At 50.8% G+C, this 24,297-nt stretch overlaps 1 protein-coding gene across 1 annotated transcript in view; it reads right to left on the reverse strand.

Annotated features, from left to right (window-relative positions):
• Window positions 1-1,201: 1,201 nt before the first annotated feature.
• Window positions 1,202-24,297, reverse strand: part of TRPM4 (transient receptor potential cation channel subfamily M member 4) — a 37,876-nt gene continuing 14,780 nt past the window's right edge. The window contains exons 11-25 of the mRNA XM_047077662.1: window positions 23,908-24,249; window positions 23,618-23,752; window positions 18,192-18,321; window positions 17,872-18,017; window positions 16,544-16,656; window positions 16,083-16,160; window positions 11,526-11,951; window positions 7,208-7,340; window positions 6,878-7,052; window positions 6,443-6,620; window positions 2,667-2,860; window positions 2,336-2,468; window positions 2,012-2,084; window positions 1,821-1,926; window positions 1,202-1,558 (exon numbers count right to left, since the gene is read on the reverse strand). Of these exons, the coding sequence (XP_046933618.1) occupies window positions 1,554-1,558; window positions 1,821-1,926; window positions 2,012-2,084; window positions 2,336-2,468; window positions 2,667-2,860; window positions 6,443-6,620; window positions 6,878-7,052; window positions 7,208-7,340; window positions 11,526-11,951; window positions 16,083-16,160; window positions 16,544-16,656; window positions 17,872-18,017; window positions 18,192-18,321; window positions 23,618-23,752; window positions 23,908-24,249 (2,367 nt within the window). The 3' untranslated portion in view covers window positions 1,202-1,553. The remainder of the gene's footprint in view (window positions 1,559-1,820; window positions 1,927-2,011; window positions 2,085-2,335; window positions 2,469-2,666; window positions 2,861-6,442; window positions 6,621-6,877; window positions 7,053-7,207; window positions 7,341-11,525; window positions 11,952-16,082; window positions 16,161-16,543; window positions 16,657-17,871; window positions 18,018-18,191; window positions 18,322-23,617; window positions 23,753-23,907; window positions 24,250-24,297) is intronic.

Raw genomic sequence — 24,297 nt, forward strand, 5'->3', positions numbered from 1 at the left:
GGATTCTGTGTCTCCCTCTCTCTCTGCCCCTCCCCTGCTCACTCGCTTTTTCTCTCTCTTCCTTTCTAAAATAAACATTAAAAAAATTAAATTTTTTTACAAATTAAGAAAAAAAGAAAATCCCAAAGAACCTGCGAAAATTATACTAGTGAATTTAGCAAAGTACATCAATGAACAAAATAAATCAGCAGTATTTCTGCAGACCAGCAATAAGCAATTAGAAAATTTTAAAATTTCAAACAGTGCTGTATTAATATTGCCACCATCGTTTATATTATTACTACTTGGGCTAGTGAGAATTCAGCATCTTCCGGAGAAATCTGGTTGCCACACAACACTTGGCAATATTTCAAAGCTATTTTGCACCCGAAGGTGGCAGATAGTTGGAATTCTTCCAATTTGGAGGAAGGATGTTTTGGTTTTGATTTTTGGATGTGATGGTTGTTGGTGGTTTTCTTGCTATTTAATAACTGCTGTCAGTTCAGTCTTGTCATTACCAGTTTAGGTTGTTATGGGTTGTTTAGTTAAACTGCATGTATAATGACGCATATTTGCCTCAATTCCATGTGTGCGTGGCCTGCAATTTCCCACTAATTAGACTCTTTAAAGACGTTTCTGCAGTGAGCTTCTCAAATTTGCATCATCTGTTCCCCTCTTGCCAAAGCAGATGTACGCAGCACCCACCCACCCCCTCTCCAGGAAATAATTTGCTTATTATCACTGAGTTCTTTTTCCACTGGAAAGGAAAAACTAAGGGGGTGCAGATGGTTGGGGTTTTTTGTCCCACCAAAGTGAAAACCAACAAAATAGTGCTAAGATGTGCTGGGCCTGGGGGCACCTGGGTGGTTCCGTCAGCTAAGTGTCCGATTTCGGCTCAGGTCATGACCTCACGGTTTGTGAGTTCAAGCCCCACAATGGGCTCTCTGCTGTCAGCACAGAGCCCGCTTCAGATCCTCTATCTGCCTCTCCCCTGCTTGCATTCTTTCTCTCTCAAAAATAAACATTAAAAAAAGAGAGAGAGAGAGAGATGCTGGGCCTAAATCAGACAGCAACAGTGGACCTGGGATGGGGGAACAGACCCGGAATTATCTAAAATACAGCAACAAACTTCTCAATGACCCCAAACCCGGCCCTGGCCCAGCAAATGGTACACACTCATCATTTCCCCAAGAATCAAGCAGCAGACTCTACTCCTCTCACATGGCTTTATTTCCCCAGTGTGGGGAGCTACAAGTAGGATCTGTGGTCCCTGCATCCCAAGGACCCTGCAGCCTTCTGCCCAGTGGGCTGTGGCAGGACCTTCAGAAGGTCAATGCCTGGGTTCCAGAGGCCGATCCTTCTAGATTGGGACTGGTTCTGTGGGGAACCAGGCCTGCCGTGGTCCCAACGGATGACACTCCCTGAGGTGGTCCTGACAGCAGCCCAGGTGGTCCTCCATGAGCATGGGGCCCACCTCGAGGACAAGGCCAGGAGGTGCAAGGGTCCAAGACCAGCTAGGACTTGGGGAGTAAAAACGCCCTATGGGCCTACTCCTTGAAGTCTGCCAGCAGGGGTCAGTCTGGGGGAAGAGAGAGAAGAGAGAACAGATGGTGGGGATGGAGAGGACAGAAAAAAAAATGGAAAAGTGGCAAAAAAAAAAAAAAAAAAAAAAGAAGCAAGAAGGATGAAAAGCCCAAAGGAGACTGAGAGAATGACCCAGGGCCAAAGGAAGGGCGGCAAAGTAAGAAAAACACTCAGGCATCGAGGAACACAGGACCCAGAAAGCACGGTGGTGGTGACAGAGGCTAGGGATAGACACAGGTGGACCCTACAACACTGACCTTTGGGCCCAGGTGGGGTTGGAGGCGGTGGCCCCCCGGGGGGCAGCAATGCCGAGCGGCTCAGGGCTTCCGCCACCCAGCCCAGGACACGGCTGCAGTGCTGGACCTTGGGAGCAGGAGGGACGTAAAGGAACGAGACCAAAACCCCACACCCCGACCATACTCCCCCAGCCCGGTCCGGAAGTCCTCACCTCCCGTTCCAACCCTTTGAGACGCTGCTCATACTCGCGGATCTGTCTCAACTGCTTCAATGCCGTGTCCACCCTGCAACCCGGGACAAACTAGGGCATCAGGCCAGTACCACCAGCCCACCAGCCCCGCCCTCGGGAAGCCCCGCCCCCCCCCAGGCCCGCCTTCCTCCCCAAAGTTCCAGGACCCTGTCCCACGCAGGCTCCACCTGGAGCACCGCTCTTCTCTAGTCCAGCCCCGGGTTCCACTCAACCCAAGTCACAAGATCCGCCCCCGAAGCAGGAAGCCCAGTCCCAGGCCCAGTCCCAGGCCCGCCCCGCCCTCACTTTTGCGAAGTGCGCTTCAGACGCTCTGAGTCGCTCTCGCGCTTGTCCCGGGCACGTGCCAGCAGGAAATTCTCCTTCTGCACCGACTCCCATGTCAACAGCTTCCGCTCTGCTTCCTTCGAAAGGTAGACCCCTGGAGGGCGGAGTAAGGATGGAGTCCTCGACCTCGCCTCCCTACCCAAAGCATCCCGAGGGAGCCCTCCCAGGCCACGCCCCCTAATATTGCACACCCGCCCCACTAGTGAACCTGGGTATCCTTCCCCCGCCTGTCTATGCTCTTCTTTCTCTCCAGGTCCCGTCCCCTGTGTTTTTCACCAAATCCCGCTCTCACGAAAATGTTCGAAGATCGGGGAGGACGGCAAGCTGGCCCTGCGCCTGCGTAGTCGGCGGATGAGGAGGCGCACGTGCGAGACAACGATAAGGGGCGGGGCCAGTGCAGGCCTAGAGTGATATTCCCGGATGAGGCTGTAGCGCTGCGCCTTCCAATAGAGGTCGCTGTTTCCCTGTACTTTGCCGAAGGTGTAGCTATGGGGACGAGAGGTCAAGGGTCACCAGAGGTCAAAGCCAGCAAGAGACCAACGTTAGATGTTGAACAATATGTTTGAAGTCCAAGGCACCAGGCAGATATTGGAATCCATAAAGTCAGAGGTATTACAGGATGCACTTAGAAGCTGGGTGAGGAGGGCCAAGGGTCAGATGTCCGGAGTCAAGTTGGGATGGTGTCATGAATTAGCAGTCCAACTCTTGATTTCGGCTCACAGGGGCTCACAGTCGTGAGATCAAACCCTGTGTCAGGCTCCATGCTGAGCGTGGAGCCTGCCTGGGATTCTCTCAGCCTGCCTCTCTCTCCCTCTCCCTCTCTCTCCCTCTTCCTCTCTCATAAAAAGAAAAAAAAAAAAAAAAAAAAAAAAAAGTCAGCTGAACACAAATAGCTATAATCAGAATGAAAATGAGGGCATTACTACCGACCTTACAGAAATAAAAAGAGAACACTGTCACAATTGTATGCCAACAAATTAGATAACCTAAATGAAATAAATGGGACAAATTCCTAGAAACACACAAATCACCAAAACTGACTCAAGAAGAAACAGAAAACCTCAAAAGACCTATAATAAGTAAACAGATTGAATCACTCACCAAAAAATGTCCCAACAACAACAAAGCCCAGGCCCAGATATTTTCACGGGTGAATTTTACCAAATAGTCAAAAAAGCAAGCAAGCAAGCAAGCAAGCAAGCATTAACACCAATTCTTCTCAAATTCTCCAAAAAAATTGACAGAACAGTTCCTGACTCATTCTATGAGGCCAATGAGGTTACCCAGATAAAGAGATCACAAGAAAACAAAATTACAGATAAATATTTTTTATGAATATACATGCAAATACCCTCAACAAAATACTAGCAAACCGAATTCAGCAGCATATTAAAAGGATTATACACCATGACCAAGTGATTTATCCCAGTAATACAAAGGTGGTTCAACATACAAAAATCAATACAACACACCGCCTTCATAGAGCAAAAAAAAAAAAACAAAAAAAAAAAAACAAAAAAAACCCCATGATTATCTCACATGATCATCTCAACTGACATAGAGACACAGAAAAGGCGTAGGACAAAATCCAACACCCTTTTGTGATAAAAAAAAAAAAAAAAATTTTTTTTCCTTTTGACTTAGAACAGGACTGAAAGGAAAATTCCTCAACATAGTAAAGGATAATTATGAAAAACCTAAAGCCTACAAAATATTCAATGAAGAAAGACTGAAAACTTCCTGCTAAAATAAGGAATAAGACAAGGATGCCCAGTCTCACCATGCTATTCATCATTGTACTGAAAGTGCCAGCCAGAGCAATTAAACAAGAAAAAGAAAACGCATCCAAATTGGAAATGAAGTAAAACTATTTCTAGTCACAAATGACATGCTTCTATATATCAAAAATCTCAGAGGGGCACCTAGTTGGCTCAGTTGGTTTAGCGTCAGACTTTGGGTCAAGCCAGGATCTCGCAGTTCGTGAGCTGGAGCCCCACATCAGGCTCTCTGCGGCCAGCACAAAGCCTGCTTCAGATCCTCTGTCCTCCTCTCTCTGCCCCTCCCCCACTTGCCCTCTCTCAAAAAAATAAATAAATAAAATAAAACATTTTCTAAAAAATCTCAGAGAATCACAATAACAAACAAATTCAGCAAAGTTGCAGGGTAGAAGATCACCAACCAAAAATCAACTGTGTTTCCATACACCTGCAATGAACAATCCAAAAAGGAAATTTAGAAAGCAATTCCATTTATAATAGAATCTAAAAGAATAAAACACCTAGGAATAAATTTAACCAAGGCAAAAGACTTCTACACTGAAAATTACAAAACAAAACTAAAAGATATTTAAAAGAACATCTAAACACATGGAAAGACAACCTGTGTTCGTGAATACAAAAACTTACTATTGTTAACATCCCAATACTATCCAAAGCAATCTACAGATTCAACACAATTCACACAAAAATTCCAACAGCCTTTTCTGCAGAAAAGTAAAAGCCGATCCACAAATGAATAGGGAATTGCAAGAGACCCTGAGTAGCCAAAACAATCTTGAAAAAGAACAAAGTTGAAGGACTCACACTTCCTAATTTCAAAATTTCCTACACAATCAAAACAGTGTGGTTGTACTGGCATAAGATAGACATATCAACCAATGGAACAGACATAAGGGTCCAGAAATAAACCTATACATCTATGAGCATTAGGAGTTGAATTGTGTCCCCTTTCCCCTCAAAAGAGGTATGTTGAGGGGCGCCTGGGTGGCTCAGTCGGTCGGGCGTCCAACTTTGGCTCAGGTCGTGATCTCGCAGTTCGTGGGTTTGAGCCCCGCATGGGGCTCTGTGCTGACAGCTCAGAGCCTGGAGCCTGCTTCCGATTCTGTGTCATGACCTGAGCCGAAGTCGGAAGCTCAACCGACTGAGCCACCCAGGCGCCCCGGCCAAATGATTTTTAACAAGGGTGATAAGTCCACTCGATGGGGAAAAAACAGTCTCTTGAACACAGACCTGTAAGTACTGGATTTCTGCAAGCCAAAAAGCATGAAGTTGGACCCCTAGCTCATACCATGTACAAAAATCGAGTTGAAACAGACCAACAACCTGAATAGAAGAGCTAAAACTATAAAACATAGGAGTAAATCTTTATGACCTTGGATTTACTGATGAGTCCTTAGATATGACACCAATAGTACAGTTAATAAAATTTAAAGCTTTTGTGCATTAAACGGGATTGTCAAGAACAGGAAAAGACAACCAACAGAAAAGGAGAAATTATTTACATATCACATATCTGATAGGAGTTTACAACCAAAATATGTAAAGAATTGCTACAACTCAACAACAAAAAGACAACCCAGTTTATAAACAGGCAAACGACCTGAACAGACATTTCTCCAAAGAAGAAGTGCAATGGACGATAAGCACATGGAAAGATGCTAACCATCATTGGTCATTAGGGCAACGCAAACCAAAACCAGAGTGAGGGGCGCCTGGGTGGCTCAGTCGGTTCAGCATCTGACTCTTGGTTTCAGCCCAGGTCATGATCACATGGTTCCAAGCTGACGGAGCAGAGCCTACCTGGGCTTCTCTCTCTCCCTCTCTCTCTCTTCCCCTCCCCTGCTTGTGCTCTCTCTCTCTCAAAATAAACTTAAAAACAAAACTATAGCCATCAGAGTTAGTTGGTATGATATGAACTGGTATTTCACTATTGTTTTTTTTAAGGTTATTCATTTACTTTGAGAGAGAGAGTCAGGGGGAAGGGGCAAAGAGAGAGGGAGAGAGAGAATCCCAAGCAGGCTCCTCTCTCTCAGCACAGAGCCCGATGCGAGGCTCCAACTCATGAACCGGGAGACCTGAACCCAAATCAAGAGACGCTTAACTGACTGAGCCGCCCAGGTGCCCCCCAAGCCAGCATTAGATCCGAGTGAGAATTCAAGGACTAAAGACAGAATTGCTTAGGCTCGAATCACCAATCATGCTGGGGACAGGGTCAAGCTGGGATGGAGGGTCACGCTGCGGTCAAGGGTCATGCTGGGTGAGGTCAGATCAGAGAGCAGTCAGGCCTCACCTGAACATGGCGATGAGCAAATTCAGCAGCAGGATGTTGGCCACGAGCAGGAAAATGATGAGGAGGAGAATCACCAGCCAGTTGGCATAAAGCGAGACGCAGGAGCCTGCCTGGGCCCCCAACGGGCGTGCCCAGAAGCCCTGCTCCGACGAGCAGTTGACATGCTCCATGAGGGCCACTGTAAAGGGAGACACTCAGAGGTGGGGCCAGGGAGACAGAGACCGAAGAAAAACAGAAATTCAGGGGGGCGTGGGGGAGCAGAGACCCTGAGAGAGGGAGACAGAATCCCATAGAGATGGAGCGGGGGGCACGGGGCCACTCAGAGACCTAGGGAGAGCGAGGCAGAGACTTAAAGAGAGGGGTATAGAGACCCAGAGACAGGGGGACTGGTAGGGAGCCCCGAGGGAGGGTGTCAAGCCCTCTCATCCTCCATACCATCCATGTCCTCCTGGGGGATCTGCCCAAAGATCTGCAGGTAGGGCCGGTAGAAAACACGGCGCAGGATATTCGGGAGGTCACGATCCCGGGGCCTAAGGAGCCCCTCCGTGGCCACCCCGTAGGCAACCAGCCACACACCGAGGAAGAAGAGGAAGAAGAACACGTCCTTCATCTGTGCGGGGGAGGGGGGCGGGAAACGAGACGAAGTCTGGCCCCGCCCCCTGCGACCGAGGCTCCACCCCCACTCTGTTCCTTGCACGTGTTCCCAGCCTCCCTGCCCCGCCCCTTCCCTCCTCTGGACCCGCCCCCGTGCCCCGCCCCCCTCACCATCTTGTTCACGATGACGATCTTGGGCCCCAGTTGTTTGTTGACCGTGAAGATGTGCAGCAGCCGCAGCGTGAAGACCATGAAGTCGAGGCACAGGACAGTGCGGCCCAGGTCATACAGGCCGGGGGTCAGCCTGGGTGCGAGGAGACGCGGCAGGGGTCACCAACACCAGGCTTCGGGAGGGGCCGCAGCCGGGACCCTCCGATTCCCCCGGGGTTCACCCAGGTTTCACAGGGCCAAGCTGAGCCCCGCGGGGCGCCCGCACACCCTTAAAAACGGCTTCGTAATCCACGGCCTTGGCAAGAATTTGGGAGGTCCCTGTAACAATCAAGTTGGGAAAACCGCCGGAATACCTGTCCAACCTATAAGAGGCCCACTAGAGAGTTCCAGCAGACCAGTAAGCAGAAGACAAACGACCTAACGGGAGAGTGGTTAAAGAGAACACACAATTCACAGAGGAAGGTCAAAGGCCAGTAACCTTAGCAATCCTATGGGGGAAATAAAGAATCACATCCCTATTTTGCAGCATCACGTACTTGAACTCTGAATGGATTAAAAACGGAGTAAAAGGCAACACATTAAAATCTGACAAAACTGGGGCGCCTGGGTGGCTCAGTCGGTTGAGCGTCCGACTTCAGCTCAGGTCATGATCTCATGGTTCGTAGGTTTGGGCCCCCCATTAGGCTCTGTGCTGACAGCCTGGAGCTTGGAGCCTTCTTCAGATTCTGTGTCTCCCCGCCCCTCTCTCTCTGCCCCTCCCCCACTCTCTCTCTCAAAAATAAATGATTAAAAAAAATTCTTTAGGGGTGCCTGGGTGGCTCAGTTGGTTGAGTGACTGACTTCAGCTCAGGTCATGATCTCACAGTTTGTGAGTTCAAGCCCCACGTCGGGCTCTGTGCTGACAGCTCAGAGCCTGGAGCCTGCTTCGGATTCCATGTCTCCTTCTCTCTCTGCCCCTCTCCCACTCATACTCTGTCTCTCTCTCCTTCAAAAATAAACAAACATTAAAAAAAAAAAACCTTAAAAAAAAACAGGGTCACCTGAGTGGCTTAGTTGGTTAAGCATCTGACTCTTGGCTTTGGCTCAGGTGGCGATCTCATGGATCTTGAGTTCAAGTCGGCTGACAGTGTAGAGCCTCCTTGGGATTCTCTCTCTCTCTCTGCCCCTCCCACACTCTCTCTCTCAAAATAAACAAATAAATAAATAAACTTAAAAAGAAAAACAATAACAAGGGTTCAGAGAGCACCTACCCATACACATATGTAAAAGATCAACAAACATAAACGAACATGTATTTTTTTTAATGTTTATTTTTGAAAGAGAGAGAGAGAGAGAGAGAGAGAGAGAGACAGAGCACAAGTGGGGGAGGGGCAGAGAGAGAGGGAGACACAGAATCCGAAGCAGGCTCCAGGCTCTGAGCTGTCAGCACAGAGTCTGACGTGGGGTTCGAACCCACGAACAGTGAGATCATGACCTGAGCCGAAGCCGGTCGCTGAACCAACTGAGCCACCCAGGCGCCCCTGGGACTTTATTTAAAAAAAAAAATACAAAGAAAGAAACCTCATCAGCTAATACCTGATTAGAACTTCCTGTTATCTTGAGTAGAAAATGAAAGAGACTTTGTGGCAAGACTTTCGGCCAGATTTCTACCTCTTCCAGTTTAGAAATTCAGTCTCCCTGCCTTATGAAAAGAACTCATTCATTCAATACATTCTGGCCAGGAGAAGTCGGTCTTGTCTAATCTGTAGCCAACGGCGGCTGAAACCCCCTTCTTCTGGAACCGGGTGACACATATTCAAAGACCAAGGTATATCTGCAAACACGGTCATGGAAAGGATGGCAGGACATACCGAAGAGGGAAAAAAAAAGTTGGCGAAAAATACCGCAAATATAATGTCATTTGTGTGTAAACGTATGTGTCTCTGTCCACGTAAAAGCACAGAAAAAGAACAGGCAGAATGTGGGGCGCCTGGGTGGCTCGGCCGGTTAAGCGTCCGACTCTTGATTTCGGCTCAGGTCATATCTCAGGGGTCGTGAGTTCGAGCCCCGCATTGGGCTCTGCGCTGACAGCACAGAGCCTGCTTGGGATTCTGTCTCCCTCTCCCTCTCTCTCAAAAAAAATGTTCAAAGACATTTTAAGTTGCTGGGAGATGCTGTCGTGTTTATAATCTTGTGTGAGGAAAAAGACAGCACAAGCCATACTGAGAGCACCATTTGGGGTGACCTCAGGACAGGAGGGAGGCACACGGGAGGGACCCGGAGTCTGGCAAGGATAAAGGAAGCCTTCCAGAGACGGAGGGAGCAAAACTGAGGCCTAAAGGAAGCGGAGGCATTGGCTTGGCCAAGGAGAAGAGGGAAAAGTGTTTCGAGAAAGGGGAACAGCGAGACTCAAAGACACGACAATTTGTCCCCAAGGATGTGTTGACATGCCCCTGCCCTTTCCCTGGGCACCACACAGTATGATCTGGAAACCATGGAAGAAATGAACTAACATTACACAGCCCAGTCTTGGCGACAGAAATATTTGAGGTGAATTCCTGACAATTTTTTTTCTTTTAATGTTTATACATTTTTGGAGGGCGGGGGAGGGACAGAGAGAGAAAGGGGGACGGAGGATCCGAAGCGGGCACTGCACTGACAGCAGAGAGTCCGATGCGGGGCTCAAACTCACGAGGGTGATGGAATCAAACCCCCAGTCAGGCTCTGCACTGAGCGAGGAGCCTACTTAAGATTCTCTCTTTCTCTGCCCCTCCCCCACTCTTGCACTTGCCCCTCTCTCTCTCTCTAAAATAAATTTTTTTTAATTTAAAATTTTTTTTTTCAACGTTTATTTATTTTTGGGACAGAGAGAGAGACAGAGCATGAACGGGGGAGGGCCAGAGAGAGAGGGAGACACAGAATGGGAAACAGGCTCCAGGCTCTGAGCCATCAGCCCAGAGCCCGACGCGGGGCTCGAACTCACGGACTGCGAGATCGTGACCTGGCTGAAGTCGGACGCTTAACCGACTGCGCCACCCAGGCGCCCCAAATTTTTTTTAATTTAAAAAACTTAAATATAAATGTGAATCTATAAAATTTGACCCAGGAAAACTGGACACGAATGAATCAAAGCCACAAAGTAAAATTCACAAACCCAGAACCTAGGTTTGGGCAAAATTCGATACAGACAATAACACAAATGATGAGCCCAATATTTGTGGTACAACTTAACCCAAATAATAATTGACGAAGTTGAAGTAATTTCAGAAACTGAAAATAAAAATAACAATATGGGGTGCTTGGGTGGCTCAGTCGGTGAAGCCTCGACTTCAGCTCAGACCATGATCTCAGGGTTCCTGAGTTCAAGCCTCACCTCTGGCTCTGTGCTGACAGCTTGGAGCCTGGAGCCCGTTTCAGATTCTGTGTCTCCCTCCCCTGCTTGTGCGTGCTCTCTCTCTCCCTCTCTCAAAAATAAATAAACATTAAAAAAAAAAAAGAAGAAAGAAAGAAGAAAAAAAGAAAAAGGAAAGAAGGAAAAAGAAAATTAATTAGTTTAACTGCCTTGCATATAAAACTGACCGAGGAAGTTTGAAGAAACTGGAAAACACTTCCTTGATAAGAACTCATCTGTCCTGGTCAAATTCTGATTCCAATTGTGTAATTGCACAGATTGAAAATATTTAGGATCAAGGTCAAAGCCCCCGTGGCTGTGAGGAAGGAACTGCGAGCTGCTTGGAGGGGCCGGAGCCCGGATGACGAAAAGAGGAAGAAATGGGGGCACAGGCTGGGAGAGATGGGCGCGCCAGGACCGTCCAGGGCTCCCAGTGCCAAGTGCAGGGGTGCTGGGCAGCCACGGGTCAGTTCTGGGAGTAGAAAGACCCTTGTGGGCCCCACGGGAGATGGACTGGAGGGAAGAGGGGCATCCAGGAGGCTGGGGCGAGGGGGCGGGAGGGAGAGGGGACCCGATGGGGGGGGGGGGGGCGGGCAGGAGGACAGAGGAGGGGAGAAGGCCAGGGTGGTGTCCGCGCCCGGCCGGGTGTCTGGGGGGAGGACTCCGGTCCACCAGCTGGTGCTGCAGCTGTGGGGCCAGGTTCGAGGACTAGAGAAAAGCCCGAGAGCCTGCAGATCTAGAACAGCAACAACCACAGTGCGGTTCTTGCCCCGATCCCCACGTCCCTCAAGCCGGATTCCCGCACGCGAGCGAGCAAACTGCTGGGGGCCCGCGGGTCCGCGGTGGGTGCCTTCCAGCAAGAAGGGGTTGCCTGCTTTTCAAGAAAAAGCGGAGCTGGCTCCAGCCCAGCGGGGAGGGCCCGCGGCCCAAGGTCACGGGGACACTCACCGGCAGCCCACGCCGAGGAGGAAGCAGGTGAGGGCCACCAGGTCGCACTGGTTCCAGGCGTCCGCGAGGTAGAGGTGCAGCCGGTGGCGCAGCGGGGCCCGGCGGGGCCCCGGGCCGGGCCCCCCGGTGGCCAGGCTGCCCCAGCCGCCGCCCAGGCCCTGGCGGAACTCCTCGCAGAGCAGGGTGAAGGCCCAGAAGTAGAGCAGCAGCTCCGGGGCGGCGGGCGGCTCGGGCCGGAAGTCGACGAGCAGCACGTGGGCGAAGAGCAGCAGGAAGAGGAGGTAACTGACCACGTTGCCCATGAAGGCGGTCACCGGCGCCCCCCAGAACTGGGGCCAGCGGCGCAGGCGTGGGGGGCACCTCCCGCAGCAGCCCCTGCGTCCGGGCCGCGTCAGCGTCCCCGTCTGCTCAGGGGGCTCTGCCAGCCTGCGGGGTGGGGGTGGGGGGGTGGAGGGGAGAGGGGGGAGGAGGGCTCAGCCTGACCTCTGAGCCCCTCTTCCCCATCATCAAGACCTCTCACCTTTCCCATCTGACTTCTAACCCTGCCGGACCTGAAACCAAGTCGGCTGCCTGCCATGGCCTTGACTTCTGACCCGTGTATCTAACCCCTGACCTCTGAAATCTCCTACCATCAACACTGCTGCCTTTCTACCTCTGACTTTCTCCACCCTCTGGCCTCTGACCCGTGTCTGACTGCCGACTCCCTCTTCCTTCACCTTCATAGCCTCTGACTCTCTGACTTTGGACCATCCCCCTGACCTCTGACCCCCCCCTCACTTTCATGATCTCGGCTCCCCAGGTTAGACAGCGCTGTCCCTGAACATTAACTTCTGACCCACAAATTCTGACGTCAGGCTATCCGGCCCAGTGTTCTCCGGATCTGACCTCGGACCACACAGCCGTATTTGGCTTCTGGATTCTGACCTCCTCAGTCCACTCCTGTCTCTGACCCTTCTCCTCCAAGTTCTGATCCTCTGTCCCAATTTCAGCCTGACTCTTAATTCCGACCTCAGATCAAAAACGCCAAAATAGGAGCGTCAGGGTGGCTCCGTTGGTTAAGCTTCCAACTCTAGATTTCGGCTCAGGTCATGATCTCATGGTTTGTGAGTTCAAGCCCAGCATTGGGTTCTGTGCTGACAACTTGGGGAGCCTGCTTGGGATTCTCTCCCTCCCTCTCTCTAAAAATAAATGAATAAACTTTATTTTTTAAAAAGCCAACATGAATAATGCAAATTAATAGTAACCTCAGAAAGCTAACAGGAAAATTAAATTGGCTTGGAAAGGCGTCTTCTTTTTATAAACCAAGCAGAGGGGCACCTGGGTGGCTCAGTCGGTTGAGTGTCTGACTTCAGCTCAGGTCATGATGTCATAGTTCATGGGTCTGAGCCCCACGTCAGGCTCTGTGCTGACAGCTCAGAGCCTGGAGCCTGCTTCACGTTCTGTCTCCCTCTCTCTCTGCCCCTTCCCCAGTCATGCTGTCTCTCTCTCTCTCTCTCTCTCTCTCAAAAATAAACATTAAAAAAAAAAAAAGGTGTATATATAAACGAAGAAGAAAGATAATAGCCCCAGAGTGGAAACAACCCAAAGGTCCACCTGCTTATCCATGGATAAGTAAAATATGGTGTGGCCACACACCAGAATATTATTTAGGGATATAAAGGGATGGAGCACTGACTGACACGTGTTACAACATGGATAAATCTTGAAAACGTGATGATAAGTTAATGAAGCCAATCATAAAAGACCACATGGTGTATGGCCCCATTTATACAAAACGTCAGGAATAGGGAAATTCGTAGACACAGAAAACCAATTATTGGCCCCCCAGGGCTGGGGGGAGGGAGGAATGAGGAGTGACCCTTAACGGGTACAGGCTTTCTTGTGGCAGCGACGGTGTTTTCAGGTTCATTGTGGTGACAACGGCACAATTCTGTGAACATACTAAAAACCACTGAATCGTAACCCCTTCAATGGGTGGACTGAATGTGAATTTTATCTCAGCAAAAGCTGGCCTCAAGAAAACAAGAGGAAAGAACTGTAAAAGCTAAAGCGAGTGAGATGCAGAGAGGACAGAAAGTTCCCTAGGGTCAAAGGAAAAGAGACCTGTTATCCGGCACTTCACCCTCGTGGGGCCCTGGGACCCAAGACCGCGTGGTGGGTCAGAAGGCTCCCCGCCGTCCGCCATCTTGAATCAGGCACAGCCGGGCCACACAGTTTCCTGGGTGCATCCCAAGCCTCCCTGAGGAGGCATCTGGGACTCTGTCTTTCTACAAAGCTCTCCGTGGAGGTGGCTCTCCACAGTGGCTAAGAGCACGGCTTCAGGAACAAGAAGCTGGTTCAAATCCCAGCTCCACCATCTGCCGGTCACATGAGCTGAGGCGAGTGACTTAGTCCCTCAGTCATTTCATCCTCAAATAACAGACTCTACGGCATAGGGCTGTTGAGGGAATGAAACTGATTTTCAAAAGGACTTAGCACCCTGGCTGCCCACTGCGAGTGTTCCAGGACATCAGCTATGGTCGCCGTCACTGTCACCATCACCATGGTGCAAAAGTCGGGAGCTCACTGGGTGAGCACATCGTTACTGATCCTGACACTGGGGACTTTTCTCAGCGGGCCCAATTTTTTTCTTAGCTTTCTCTTCCATCTTGACAAATATTTCGTATTCGTTGTGCGTTATCTCGGAAAAATACGTGTGTGTATACATATATACATTTAAATTTGCTCCTCGAGGCAGGTAGTGGATTTTAGAGACTGCCGGTCATGTTTCTAACACTTACCAGAAACATTTTTTCTTCTGGGATACTGGGGGCCAGGGTCCCTCCCTCTTCTCACCTTACTGCCTAAAGTAGAGACAGAGGCTGTGTCTCTGTCTCTCTCTGCCCTGCCCCCCCCCAGACTCTGTCTCTCTCTCTCTCTCTCAAAAATAAATAAACACTAAAAAAAGGGGGGGGTGGCGCGTGGGTGGCTCAGTCGGTCGGGCGTCCGACTTCAGCTCAAGTCATGATCTCTCCCGGCTCGTGAGTTCGAGCCCCGCGTCGGGCTCTGTGCTGACAGCTCAGAGCCCGGAGCCTGCTTCGGATTCTGTGTCTCCCTTTCTGTCTCTGCCCCTCCCCTGCTCTCTCTCTCTCTCTCTCTCTCTCAAAAATAAATAAACATTTAAAAAAAATTTTTTTAAGTAGAGACGGAGGGTACAAAGATGCATATAAGCGTGGGCCTCATTTTCTCCGTGTCTCTGTTACCAGAGGTTGAGACCCTCATGCCTACACACGTCGTTCAACAAAATAAGTGATAAATGGGTTAATAACCACAGTAGCAATGAACGATCCCCGTTCATCGAGCGCTTACTGTGTGCCAGACAGTGTGATGCACCTGACACGTTATCCCCGTGAGGCCCCCACTGTAACACGCCTCGCTCTTCCGCGCCACTCTGCTTCCCTCTCAGTGGGAGAATCGGGGGCTGAGGAGTTACCGTACGCCTCGTTTTTGCCAGTAAAATGTGGGCACCAGGGACACGTGTCTCTTCCACGTGGCGGCTTGAAGAGCCAGGACCCCGTTCCCCATTTCCCTTTTCCCTCTGCCCTGAGACCAGCAACATCCCAGCTGGGAGCTGCTCACTCGCCCCCCACGTGGAAGCCATATTGGAGGCACGACACAGACAACCCAGAAAAGGAGCGTGAGGAGTGAGCGTCGGTTGTGGCCAGTCGTTGAGAGTTTAGGGTGTTTTCTTTTGTGTCTTTTAAAGACCGGAACATTCTTTTTTTTTTTTTTTTTTAAGTTTACTTATTTATTTCGAGACAGAGAGCATGCACGCGAGCGTGCGAGTGAGGCAGGGACAGAGAGAGAGAGAGAATTCTAAGCAGGCTCCACGCTGTCGGCACAGAGCCCAACCCGGGGCTCGATCTCACAAACCCTGAGATCGTGACCTGAGCCGAAATCCGGAGTCAGCCGCTTAACCAACCGAGCCACCCAGGCGCCCCTGGGACGTTTTCTTACGCAGCACTGCCCAACCTGAGCTGACACGGGTACAACCTTCCATGCACCTTCATTTAACAGAAAAGAAACCTGGGGCTCGGGGTGAAGTCACTTCCAAGGTCAAAGTCAAGGTTTGAACCCAGGTCTGCTTGACCCACCGCCAAGTCCCTCAGCACCTCCACTCTGTGGCATCATCACAAGTTTGGTAGACCGTTTGCTTAGGCCTGGGTACCACAGCACAGAGCTTCAGGGCAATGGCCCTGGAGTCAGAAGAAAAGCAAACAAACAAAAAAAACGACGAAGGATCCCCTGAATGAACCAAATCCAGCTGATTCCACTTGCTACACGGAGACGGAAGTATGTGTGGCATGAGGCAAACTGGCTTCCAAACTTCGCGGCAGAACCAAAGCTTGACGCAAGCCGAGCGTGGCATTTGGGACACTTCCTCGGTATCGTCAACGGCTTCATGAAGCCATTACCCCCAGGAGCTCCGCCTCTGCCCTCTGACTTTGCTCTCAGCGCCTGGGGCTCCTGAAGCTGCCCAGGGTGCCCCCCCTCACACGGAGCTGGGGCTCCACTCACCCCACGGGGCCTTCCCCGTTGACGCCCCGATCCACGTCAAAGGCCAGGTCCTTCTGTGTGGGCTCCTCCTCTGGCTTCCTGGCATGGAGGAAAACGCAGGGTGAGGAACGGGGACGGGGCAAGCGCAGGAGGAATTCTCCAGACACAGACCCAAACTTCTTCACCCAGAGACACACTGGCAGGGAGACAGCGAGGAACTTTCCTAGACTCACCCCAAAGGGATCTTCCCCCCCCCCCCGAGCCACAGCCGGAGGGCAGAGGAACTGTTCCCCAGAGACACTGCAGAGGCCCCCCCCCCCCGGAAGCTCACCTCCCAGACACGCACCCAGTCTTGGGGAGGGAAAGAGAGCGAACGGGGAGGGGAAGCACTGGACAGACCAAGTGGGGAGGCAGCCAGATGTGAGCAGGAAGGGCAAACTGAGCACCACCCCCCTCCTGCCGGTCGGACCCCAGGGACTGACCTGAAGGTGATGAGGTTGGTGTAGATGAGTGGGGGGCAAAAGAAGGCGAGAACCAGGGCCCAGATGGGAGTGGTGCTGTCCATCTCCCCCCACCACTTCTGTGTCAGCAGAGACTGTGGGGTGTGAGGAGGGTTCAGAGCCTGAATCTCCCCACAGCCCCTTTCCAAAGACCCCAGGGAAGAACTGGGCAACAGCTGCAGCACACAGAGCAAGCGCCCAATATGGCGGCCGTAACTTTTGGGGGGTGGGAGGGTCAAAGGTGAGGAGGACCTGTCCCAGGTTTTAGCGGGTAGAGTTACAAAACCAACATTTATTAACACAATATGCTAGATACCAGGTGAAGCATTTTACATAGATGAGATCACTGAACTCTCACCACCCCCACCCCACCCCCAGCAGAACAGGTACTGACTAGTATTTTCTCCCATTTCACAGATGGGGCACGGAGAGGTTAAGGAAGAGACCCAAGCTGGAACTCACGAGTGTCACCACCATTCAAAGCAAAGGACTCTGGGTAACTATTTGAAATGCCAGACAAATCCTTCCGGACAGGGGAGGACAGGACTTCCGGTTGGGGTGGGCAGACTTCCTGTACTGAGGGTGGGATTCTCTGAGCCCCTGTCAGGTGTGTTGTTTTTTTTTTTCTAAGTAAGCTTTATGCCCGACGTTGGGGCTTGAACTTACCACCCTGAGCCTGAGATCAAGAGTCACTGAGGCAGCCAGGTGCCCCACCCCTGTTCAGCTTTAGATTGATAGTGGGAAAGGTTTTAAAACGTCAGGATGGTCAGGATGGGAGCGACCGTGAGCCAAGCAGGGCTTCCCAAAGGAGAGGATTTCCCGGGGGGGAAGGGTGGGATTCCTAAACCAGAGTTCATCTCTGTCCAAAACACTAGGTAACTGTCCAGAGAGGTCATTCTAACTGCTGAGACCTGAAACTGAGGACCTCTCAAAGGAAGCAGGAAGGCCTTCCTGTGGAGGAGGCAGGGCTTCCGTTGGGAGGAGCGAGACTTCCCGTGGGAGTGGGGAGGACTTCCTGCGTGCCAGAGGGGACTTCCTAAAGTCACCAGGAATTTCCCTATCGCGGAGGGAGCTTTTTAGGAGGGTGGGCTTTGCTGTGGGAAGGTTGGCTTTCCCGTGGCAGGGGGTGGGGCTTCTTCTGGGAAGAGCAGCCCTTCTGGGAGAGGGCTGAGAATTTCTGGAGGGTGGGTGGTCTCCCAGCGGGAGGCCGGTCAAGTCCATTCGCTGCCCGCGGTGGCAGGGGCTTATCCTCCATGCATCCCAAAGTCCAGGTGGGAACTGTTGAGGATGCCGGCACCTCAGGGGCTCACCTGGACCCCATCCTGGGCAAAGAAGGCACGGGCGTCGGCCTGCATGGCAAGCTGCAGGCAGGTGGCATCCCCCCAGAGCGGGCAGCGGCGGAGCAGTAGGCGAGCGGCCCGTTTCTCGCTGCTGCGGTAGCACTCCCCGAAAAGGTCTGGGGGCGGGAGACATAAATGAGGGAAGAGAAGGAGCGAGGGCGCGGTGTGCGGGGAAGGACGAGGGGACCGAAGGGGAAGGCGCAGGGCCGCGCGAGGAGGAGTGGGGGGGATGCGCACACCCCTCAAGGCAGCTCCCTGTCCCCGCCCCCACGCACGCGTGCCTGACGCACCAACACCCAGGCCCTCAAACTTGGCCGCCAGGTCCTTCCTCCGGGCCGCCTCCTCCGCCTCAGACTCCAGGCGTGCCAGCACGCGGAGCAGCAAACAGGCCCCGAGAGCCGAGGCCACGGCGTTGGAGCCCTGAAGAGACAGAGAGAGGGGTCATGGATACGGGTCACAGTTTGTTTGTTTTTTTCAATGTTTTATTTATTAGTTTTGAGACACAGAGAGACAGAGCATGAGCGCGGGAGGGGTAGAGAGAGGGAGACACAGAATCCGAAGGAGGCTCCGGGCTCTGAGCTGTCAGCACAGAGCCCGAGGCGGGGCGGAGCTCACACACCATGAGATCATGACCTGAGCTGAAGTCGGATTCTTAACGGACTGAGCCACCCCAGATGGGGTCTGAGTTTAGAGAGGCCCACGGAAGGTGGGGGGGGGGGGGGAGAAGCCTGTGGTCAAGGGAAAGGACAGAGCCAGAAGTGAGAAATTAACCAGGGTCATCAGAGGCCAAGATTGAAGCAATGTTTGTAGGTGAATCTGGGCATCAGGTGAAAATGTCAAAAGTCAGGAAGTTCAGGGGCACCCGGGTGGCTCAGTGGGTTAAACATCCGAATCTTGATTTAGGCTCAGGTCATGATCTCACACTTCGTGAGATCAAACCTCACATCAGGCTCTGTGCTGACAGCACGGAGCCCGCTTGGGATTCTCTCCCTGTTTCTCTCAGTTCGTGCACGCGAGCTCTCTCTCAAAATAAATAAATAAACTTAAAAAAAAAAAAAGTCAGATAGTTCAGGGAGCGGGGCTGGGGTAGAGTTCGAATGACCTCAGAGGTTACAGACAGGTCAAGCAGCAGTTGGAAGAAATGTCCCCTAAACTGGCAGAGTACGGAATTTCAAAACTCTGTCTCTCCAAAAAGCAACAGATAAGCTGGCAAAAACTGTCAGAACCAACTTTCTCAGAGTCCAAGACCGGACTATAAAACTTACAACAAATAGGAGAAAGTTCAACGAAGAAAGAAAACACCAAGTTTGGGCAAAAGAGCGCTGTGACATTTTAACTACCACTGTCAACACCCCGGCTCAAGGGCGGCCTGTTCCTGGTGCAAGCTGTTGGTACCAGAGGGAGATTCAGATCTTCTCCTTAAATAATTGTGGTTGTGTGCGCGTGTGGATTTAGCTGGTGGCTATCTGAAGGAACAGCTCGAGGGCCTGCGTTTTGTCTCAAGGTTCTCGGGGCTTCCCCCAACCAGAAATGGCTTCCCGGGCGGTATCAGAAAGCATTTAAGGACAAATAGATTAGCCTCAGCCGCCTGAGGCAAAAAATAACAGTCAAGGCGAACGAAAGATAAATATACTCAGCAGCTGGGGAGGGAAACGGCTGGGGGAGAGGAGAGTTGAAGGAATAAGGGTTTGAGGAGTTCCTACGTGTATCAGGGAATCTAGAAGGCTACATGCATGACTGAGATGGTGCAGGCTCAGAAGAGATTTGAGAAAACCCTAACTTTTCACCTCTTGCTGACCTTTTGTGTCAGCAAAAGCAGGAAGTGAAGGCTAAGGCAAAATGGCAAACAGCCTGAGTGTCAAAAGACAGCTCCAGGGGTGTCTGCGTGGCTCGGCCAGTTGAGTGTCTGACTCTTGGTTTCGGCTCAGGTCACGATCTCGGGGTTTGTGAGTTCGAGCCCCACATCGGGCTCCGTGCCGATGGTGCAGAGCCTGCTTGGGAATCTCTCTCTCTCCCTCTTTCTCTGCCCCTCCCCTGCGCTCTTTCTTTCTCTCTCAAAAATAAACATTAAAAATTTTTAAAAGAAAAAGAAAGACAGCTCCAACACAGAGCCAATCTGCAAACCAGGGGTGTCGGGCCCCTCCCCCCTCCCCCCCTCCCAGGCCCTGGGCATTTAAGGATTTCTCTGTCAAGTCACTAGCGGGCCACTAACCTAACAGAACAGGGACTTCAGGGGCCACACATGACAAAGAATAAAGACTTTACAAAAGAGCTTAGAAAAGTCACTGAACAAACACCACCACCGTCAACACAACAAACCACAACGCACCCTGAAGGAAGGGGGTGAGCTGACTTCCAGAGCGGCCACACTATATTATTCAAAATGCCCAGTTAAAACAAAACAAAACAAAACAAAACAAAACAAAACAAAACGATGAGGCAGGCAAAGAAACAAGAAAGTATGGCACAGTATCAGGGAAAAAAAAGAAACAGAAACCGTCCCTGCAGAAGCTGAGACACCAGACTTACTAGACAAAGGCTTTAAATTAATTGCCTGAAATGTGCTCAAAGAGCTAAAGGAAATCATGGACAAAAACTCAAGAAAGCCAGGAGAAGGATGTCTTACTAGAGAATAGGAATAAAAAGACAGAAATTACCAGAAAACAAAAAACAAAAACAAACGTAATAATTCTGGAGCTAGAAAGTGCAGTAACTGAAATGAAAAATTCAGTAGAAGGGCTCAACAGCAGCTTTGAGGAGACAGAAGAAAGAACGCATGAACTTGAAGACAGATCAGTTGAGACGATCCGGTTGGGGTGCAGAGAGAAACAAGAATGAAGACAAATAAACAGAACCTAAAAGACCTGTGGGACACTATCAACCACACCAATATATGTATAATAGGAGTCCCAAAGGGAGAGGACCGTGAGAAATGGCTAGAAAGAATATTTCAAGATATAATGGAGTAAAACTCCCCAAATTTTGATGAAAGACATGAATCCGTACGTGCAAGAGCAAGGAACTCGAAGTAGGATAAATTCAAAGAGGTTCACGCTGAAAAACATCTTAATCAAATTGTCAAAAGCCAAAACCAGAGACTCGTAAGATCAGCAAAGGAGAAGTGACTGATCACACATGGGGAATCTCAGTAAGACTAACGTGTAGGATTAAATAGTTATAGTTCATATAATTACAAAACCATAAAACCCTCCGAAGATAACACAGGGATAAAACTTCGTGACCTTGGATTTAGCGATAGTTACTTAGATATGACACCAAAAGCAAAAACAAAGAAAAAAGACAAGTTGGACTTGGTCAAAATTTAAAACTTTTGTGACTCAAAGAACACTGTCAACAGAATGAAAAGGCAATCCACAGCAAGAGAGAAAATATCTGCAAGTCATATGCCTGATACGGGATTGATATCCACAGCATATAAAAAACTCGTACAATTCAACAACAACAACAACAACAACAACAACAACAACAAGATAAACAAACCAATTTATAAAATGGACAAAGGACTTGAATAGACATTTCTCCAAGGATAAACGGATGGTCAATAAGCCCATGAAAAGATGCTCCGTGTCATTAATCATTAAGGAAACACAAATCGAAACCACATTAGGATGCCAGTTCTAAAAAACAGACAAACAAACAAACAAACAAACAGAAAATAACAGGGGTGGTGGAGATGTGGAGAAATTGGAACCCCTGCACACTGCTGGCGGGAATGTAAAATGGTGCGGCCACTATGGAAAATAGAACGGCAGTGCCTCAAAAAATTTAACCCAGAATTACTATATGATCCAGCAATTGGAGTCCTCAGTATATACGCAAAACAACGGGAAGGAGGGACCCGAGCAGGTATTTCCACACCAGTGTTCACAGCACTATTATTCACAATAGCCAAAAAAGTCAAAACAACCCATGCGACCAGCAAGAGATGAATGGATAAACAAAACGTGGCGTATCCATACAAGGGCATATTATTCAGATGCAAAATAGAAGGAAGCACGCCTATACCTACAAGCCGGGATGACCCACAAAAACACTATACTAAGCTTAAGAAGTCAAGTGCAAAAAAAGCCACATCAGAGATGATTCCATTTCTATAAAGTATCCAGAATGGGCAGGTCCATAGAGACCTGGAGCAGATTAGTCATTGCCAGGGGCTGGGGGAGGAGGGAATGGGGAGCGAGTGTCAAATGGGTTGGGGGTTTCCTTCTGGGATGATGAAACCGTCCTGGAACTAGAGGTTGAACCAACACTGCGAGCCTACTAAAGGCTACTGAATTATGCAGTTTTAAGTGGTTCCAATGGTGAATTTTATATTAGATGAATTTGATCTCGATGAAAAAAGAAATCTAAGGGCCCCTGGGTGGCTCAGTCGGTTGAGCGTCCGACTTCAGCTCAAGTCATGATCTCATGGTTTGTGAGTCTGAGCCCTGAGTCAGGCTCTGTGCTGACAGCTCAGAGCCTGGAACCTGCTTCGGATTCTCTCTCTCTCTCTCTCTCTCTCTCTCTCTCTCTGCCCCTCTCTGCCCCCCACTTGTGCTCTCTCTCAAAAATAAATATTAAAAATGGGGGGGGACCCCTGGGTAGCTCAGTCGGCTAAGTGTCTGACTTTGGCTCAGGTCATGATCTCACGGGTGGTGGGTTCAAGCCCTGCCTCGGGCTCTGCGCTGTCAGCTCAGGGCCTGGAGCCTGCTTCGGATTCTGTGTCTCCCTCTCTCTCCCTCTCTCTGCCCCTCCCCTGCTTGTGCTGTCTCTTTCTCTCTCAAACACAAACATTAAAAAACATATATATTTTTTTAATTCTATATCTAAGCCATGGCCTGATGGGCTGAAAACAACCCAAGGCTGAAGAAGTCCTGTTAAGATATTTCTGTGCTATGGGGCACCTGGGTGGCGCAGTCGGTTAAGCGTCCGACTTCAGCCAGGTCACGATCTCGCGGTCCGTGAGTTCGAGCCCCGCGTCAGGCTCTGGGCTGATGGCTCGGAGACTGGAGCCTGTTTCCGATTCTGTGTCTCCCTCTCTCTCTGCCCCTCCCCCGTTCATGCTCTGTCTCTCTCTGTCCCAAAAATAAATAAACGTTCAAAAAAAAAAAAAAAAAAGATATTTCTGTGCTATAAAAATAGGCTCAATCTTAGATCCTCCTCAAACCCTCCGACTCTTCTTTTTTTCTTTCTTTCTCTTTAAAAACTTCTCAAGCTTCTCCAATGGGTCCCAACACCTCCATCGCACCTGTTTTAGTCCAGGCCCTCATCTTGGCTGCCTGGAGGCCTCCGGATTCACCTTCTTAGCTGGTGTCCTTGCCTCGGGTTTTGTCCCCTTCGACATGGCCACTACCACGATGCATCTCGATTTTCCAGGTGTAACTATGTTTAAATGACTCCCCCTCGGCTACCAGATAACCTTCTAACTTCCCCTTGGAGGTAACCATTCCGAGAGAATGAGGCGGAGTCCCGTGTATGGACAAGGGAAAACGCCCAATATATATTGCTGATGGAAACGACAAGTCAGGAGAAAGGCGTGATACTGGGGGTGGGGCGGGTGGAGAAGCAGGGGATGGCGTCATCTATCAGGAATGGCGAACGGGGGTGGGGGTGGGGGTGGGGGTGACGTCAGGGGCCAGGCACTGGGGTCCAGTAGAAATAAAGGACAGGGCGGGACACAGAGAAAAGTAGAATCGGAGATCACGTCAGCACTCACCATCTCCCAGAAGTACAGGGCCATCTGAGCCCTGTTCAGGAGCAGCGCCCAGAGGAGCAGGTCACTCCAGGGGGCCTGCCCGAGGACGGCGTCCAGCGTGAGTTCCGAAGGGGCCTTGTCCTTCAGCAGGCACTTCTGCAGGCGAGGGAGGCGTGGTGAGGACTGGCCCTCCCTGACCCCGCCCCCAGCCATCAGCCCCACCCCCGTCCAGGCGCACACCCCTCCCCGGCCCCGCCCCCAGGTCCTTCGGCACCTCCTCCCCGCGCAGCCTGGCCTCGCTCGGTCCTTACGCTCTCCTGGCAGCCTTGGCCCGGGTGGGGATCCACGACGCCCCCGGCGCTGTACCTCGGCGCGCACGTCTCCCCCAGCAGCAGCCGCAGCACCTGCCCCACGTCAGGGGGTCGGGGCTCCCCAGAGGGTGTAAGGGCTGGGGTTTTGGTGCCGGCGCCGTGGGACGCCTGCTCCAGAAGGCCGCGGATGAGCGAGTTGGCGGGCGCGGCGCTGTAAAGCTGGGTCAGGCGCGTCGGGGTCAGGAAGTGGCCCACGCTAAGGCCGTGGGAGATGAGCAAGCGCACGAACTCGGGCCGGTCGTTCAGGAGGGCGTCCATGAGGGAGGCTTCCAGGTGGAAGGACTGGCAGGGCGAGGATTGATGGGGTAAGAGAAGAGCACAGAAGACAGA

The sequence above is a fragment of the Lynx rufus genome, unplaced genomic scaffold (assembly GCF_022079265.1).
Source record: "Lynx rufus isolate CCGP_SWC_20201006 ecotype Redwood Valley unplaced genomic scaffold, mLynRuf1.p SCAF_16, whole genome shotgun sequence".
Taxonomy (NCBI): Eukaryota; Metazoa; Chordata; class Mammalia; order Carnivora; family Felidae; genus Lynx; species Lynx rufus.